This window comes from Brugia malayi (genome assembly GCF_000002995.4).
Source record: "Brugia malayi strain FR3 genome assembly, contig: Bm_v4_ChrX_scaffold_001, whole genome shotgun sequence".
NCBI lineage: Eukaryota > Metazoa > Nematoda > Chromadorea > Rhabditida > Onchocercidae > Brugia > Brugia malayi.
This window is the reverse complement of record NW_025062479.1, coordinates 6,281,858-6,287,347: the sequence shown is the minus strand read 5'-3', so window position 1 is coordinate 6,287,347 and position 5,490 is coordinate 6,281,858. Positions and strand designations below refer to the sequence as shown.

General features: G+C 32.8%; 1 protein-coding gene across 1 annotated transcript; it reads right to left on the bottom strand.

The window, feature by feature from the left end:
* Positions 1 to 2,964: 2,964 nt before the first annotated feature.
* Positions 2,965 to 5,230, bottom strand: Bma-arrd-26 (uncharacterized protein; the record flags this gene model as incomplete). Its single annotated transcript, XM_001899137.1, has 7 exons — positions 2,965 to 3,168; positions 3,284 to 3,468; positions 3,692 to 3,853; positions 4,081 to 4,192; positions 4,437 to 4,509; positions 4,819 to 4,973; positions 5,156 to 5,230. The coding sequence occupies 7 exons, from the start codon at positions 5,228 to 5,230 to the stop codon at positions 2,965 to 2,967; spliced, it is 966 nt and encodes a 321-aa protein (XP_001899172.1).
* Between the last annotated feature and the right edge of the window lie 260 nt (positions 5,231 to 5,490).

Below are 5,490 nucleotides of genomic sequence, written 5' to 3'. Positions count from 1 at the left end.
AACCAAGTCAGTAATGCTTTAATGCTTAATTCTACACTAACTAAAATCACATTCATTATTCTCAATGTTTCACCTGCACATTAGATGGAAATAAATTGTATGTACGGAATATAAAAGAAAAACAGCAAAAAGGGAAAGCTATACGATGGATACAATTGGTGTTTAATAATCACCACGTACTGGACAGCAAATAAATCACTTCAATTATCAATCTTGTTTGCCAAAACCATCAGGCACATATTAACAGATCTACTGTATTTACCATACTTTTGACCAGTAAACTGTCGTCTAGTGTCTTGACAACTTTTCAGAGGAAAGTGCTTTCCAAGGGTTCATTTAAGCCCAAAATGATGATTTCTTTTTAGTGGCAGTAAAAGGGTTTACGTTTTTTTTCCAAGAATTGTTGGTTTTACTTTCATTAATAAAAGTATAGTGGTATAAAATTTATCTAAAATCGCAATACTTTTTGTACCAATCCATTGTGACCATTTTGCAATTATGTAATCTGCATTGATTTTGCTTCAAAACGATAGTTACCCTTATTGAGTGCTTCTTTGCCTCTATGTGATAAAAAGGGAAGCATGCACTTTATGCCAAACTTGCGAAGTGACTTCTTAAAAGAGGAATTCAATACAAAGGAAAAAAGGAATATTGGCTACGAAACTAAAAAGAAAAGTAAAGCAGAAACACCAAAGGCAGGAATATAAAGCAGGTAACGAAAAGGGGATGAAAACTTCTGTTACGTCAATTCATAATAATAAAACAGTAAGTTAACCAACAAATACAAACGAAGCTATAAGAAAGTTCCACATATTCATATTTATACCGTATATGGTAAGAAATTCCTCAGTAAATATTAACACTAACATTAACTCAAGAAATCATAGTTCAGTACTTTCGACACTGGTGAAAACATTATATCAGCTGTTGAGTGGTGTTTATGAAAAAAGCAATTTACGAACATGTAAACAAGTGGTGAATGGAAGCTATAGGAGAATAATTAGAGCAGGTTCACTCTTCTGAAATTTCATTTTAATGTCTACATGGAAATGCCTAAAAAATGCAACATTAAATACAAAAATGTAACAGATTCTCGTAACATGAAACATGCATTTAGCGGTTTGAAAGGAAAAAAATTTCCTTAACTCAAGTGAGGACGCTTTTCTGTTCCAATCCTGTCTTTTTCCTATATTAGAAAAGGAAATAATCGAATTGAATAGTACTAACTGAGATTAATTAAACACGATTATAAAGGAGAAAATTTATCATAACTTTTTTCAATCCTCACCAGACCACAATTTTGTACATAAACAATTTCTGAGTAGCATATCGAAGTACTAGAAATTGTTTATGCATCCTGTAATCCTCATTTCATTTCTATAAGCTAAAATTTTTACTTTATGTATTGATATTTTTATGCCTGCACCTGTCCATGTAGGTGTCAAAATAATTAAATTTCTTCATGAATCTCGAAGAAATGCATTTGTCGCAAGCATAACAAAATAAAACAAAATTTGTTTACCGACATGCATTATACTTGTTGATAACACCGCCATTTATTGCAATCGCTTTTAAATCCTTACAGATTTTCAAAATTCATTTAGAAAAATAACTCATTTCTATCTTTGTTTCACAACTAGAAAGTGGGCTGGAATTCCAAAAGAGAAAATTGTACAGAGAGGTGAACCTGATCTGCAACACTTGTTGTCTGATTATTCTAGACAAATATTTAGCTATCAATCCTGATAAAAACTTAGGTATTTTACAAAGAAATTTTTGTCATGGAACTTCAGTGCATTTTAAGAATTACTGTTGTATATGACTCCTATTTCTAAAGATTGATTATTTTCAAAAATATAGCACGACCATTACAGTAAAATCATTGGAAGGGATACCTCTGAAACAGTGTGGGGATAACATTTCCGTCTTGTATCGAAGAATCATCAATAAGAGATCAAAAAGCCTTCCGACTGAGAAGTCCCAGAACTCACTTAGTACTTGCTGGAAAGTTCTAGATAAAAATCCTGGACAGTGACTATCCAGAATTTTAACATTTATAGAATTCTTTTTTAATCTAATTTGAAAATAATAATATGCAGGGCACTCATCTTTCACTCCTTTTTGCCGACGAGTGTCAAGGCATATGAAATATGAATTTTAGTACCGCTTATGCACATGAACTGACGTGATGAACTTCGTTACTATGTTCGGACATTATTTGATCGTTCCAATCTAAGCAAACTTCCACAAATTCAAATTCTACACTTTCATTCCATTTCCTGAGATTTCTTTGACACCTTGTATTTGTATTTGTTTAGTTCATCAATAATCTTTAGTTTTAGTGTTTATTACAAAGTATTAAGCAATGAAAAAAATAATTCACGGCAACTAATCTAGACTGTACATGCTTTGTATTATTAAGTGAATCACAATCTGCATAATATATTCAAATTTAAAGAATCTAGCATCAACAGACGCAAATATTTTCATAAATTGGTAGAAAAACGAGCCACCATTGTCCCCATTTAATCACCCTGACAAATAATATAGCATCTCTGAGAAATCATGCTTCTCAAATGAAATGAGAAAAATTGGAAATCAGAAAAAAATTAATGGAAACAGCAGAGAGTTCATGGGAACACAGCATGATGATAGTTAGAGATGTTTTGTTACTGAATTTGCAAGTCATTTGTCCATTTTCTTCATTTATGAACAACTATCCTTCAAAATTATTGCCACATAATTTTAATTAAGAATTGATAACACTAGGTTTTGTTATTTCCATGTGAATTTTGTTAATAATCAAGCAATAGCCACCTTAGTGAACAGTTGATCAAAAGGCATAGGCACTTCGAATGGCTTAGCTATTTAATCATTAAGGTAACAATTCAATAAAGCAGAAAGATGATTTTCATTAATAGCATAATATGAACAATCTGACTTGCCGCGATTCCCAGATTTCCACTACTCGTCAACTGGGCCAGGTGTTTTCATAGACCCAATAATTACTGGTACAATAACATCAAAACTACGCATATCTAGACGGAAGAAATAACTAATTGTAATAAGGCCATTTGCTTTGATTGAAGTTGGCTGCAAACCAGTGGGTATCTGGAAATCAATGTGTCTTGTTTCTGGACCAGTACCTGATGTTACTTTACATGTCCCCTGAAATACAGACCGTAAACCATGTTCTATGGGTTAATTCATATTGTTCTGAATTGTAGATCTTTTTGGAAATATTTGATAAATGTAATCCTTTCGAAGAATAAAACGATATTACTATGGATTCAACAGCAATTGTCAGTGATTTTCTATCGAACAAGTGCAGTTCATAACGATTCTGCGACAAAAAATCAAGCTGTTGACACAATGAGAGCAATACGCAATCACTTCGACCTTTTCGTGATTTCCTTCGCTTCCTTTTAGCACTATCCTCAATCACCAATGTAATTTTCGCTGTTTCACCTAAACTTCATTAATTATTAACTTGAAGTATTTTAGTGTTCTCTTTGTGAAAACACACATTTAAAATTTCCAAATAAATATCCAAAATTCAAGCATACAACAATTTAAATAAGGTTCAAATGAATTTTAGATTCATCAATCCAGCGAAAAGAATAATAAAAAGATAATGACAATTTATGATCAATTTTACATGAAATTATTACAGCCTTAAATACAGTTCTACCGGGTAGAAGCCCCATGTCGGAAATAGTTAACTGAGCAGATTCAACGCCGACTTTGCGATTACAGCAACATCCGCGTACTTCATTTTCTTCCTGACTCGTGACCGGTTGTCGCATATATGGTGCATCAAGATTGAGCAAAGAGAACACGGTGAAATTATGTTCTAAAATGCCCTCTTGAAACGATTTACGGATAAAAAATATATTCCCTATACTGTTTTTTACAAAAAATAGTTCGGTTTTTAAGAGTGACATGAAATTTTGATATTTTGCTTTCAAGTATTCATTCATCTTTTTAATCAAACAAAATCAGTCCACTATTGTCTTAACTATCAATATAATTTATATATCAGTTTAGTAAACCGAAATTAAAAAGCGAAAAAAAAAATACCAGCAAAGATTTCCTTAGCATCTTCATCAAGCACATCGAGAGTTGCTGAACAAGTATAACGAACCCAACCATAATTTTCTTTTTCAATTGATGATATTACATCCAGTGGCAGCTAAGAATGCGTATGAAAGTAACGTAGGTATGTTTCAAACCGACTTATAATATTTCTGATTTCGCAAAATTTGTTATTACTAAATGAATTTTTAGGCTTGTTTCCAACTCGTTCTAAACAATAAATTGTTAAGTCTATTTTTAGATTTAGTCGTTTCTGGATCACTACCAGATAATATATTTAATTATCATTCTATATATGTAAATGTACATATCAGTATGAAGACGGAAAAAATCATGCTTACTGGAATATGAAAGCATATTTGGTGAAGGCCTTCTTCCAAATTAAAATTTTCGTCGCAAAAATCAGTAAGCACTCTACAAATTATTTCAATATACATGATATTACATCACATTGTGTTTTTCTCTTTTTTTATTAAGCAAGATCGTCAGGATTGTTTATTGTTGCAATGCTTCTACAGTGTTAGCTATGTACAGCTTCCTACATAAACGATTAAATGGATTCTCCAAAAAGAACTGATGATAAATGCGACACTCAGGCATGTAATAATTTAAGTAATCTGGTCTTAAATCATTAAGATTACGTTAAAATTTATAAACATTTATAATCATCTTTCCAGTGTGATCAGTCAAAGTAAATCTCCAGCATAAAATTCTGAACCAAACCCTGTCAAATCGATGTATTCATTAAGCACTTGCTCGTTACTTTCATACAGAACTTCGCTATTCTTATTTTTCCAACCAGTCTGTGCCTGCCCAACCAATTTTACAATCAATCGCCCCACTTTGACTTTTTCCAGCACACTTATTTTCACATGCCCCTGAAATTCATCTTTTGACAAATCCTGAATTCTTTCGTCAGATTTTTTAAAATTTAAAATATAGGGGGGGGGAGGGGGGGGGGGGGTTGGGGACGGGGAAGGGAAGATTCCTGAGATTTGGTTTTTACAACCAAATATGAAATGGGATGAAAATGTTACTGGCGAAGACAGTGAAAGCGAACCTGAACGGCCTCACCACCGGTGTAGGGCTTCTCGGATTGCTTGCTGAGTAGAACATCAAAATGTTCGATTTTCATGATATATCATCCATTGAACAGTCCCTAATCCCAAAAACATTCCACTAATTATGTGCCTAGTTTCCTCGGAACTCCCCACCCACCTCTTTATAGCACCTAACTTTTCTGCAAATAAATTCAGTCTTCAATGTGAAAAGATGGTAACAACATATTTTCAAAAAACAAGGGCATAAACATGCAAATCTTTCGATAACAATCAGCGTAAAATGAAAAAACCATCGTCAGCAATTCGATTTATTTCTAGAGAAAAGCAAGCATGC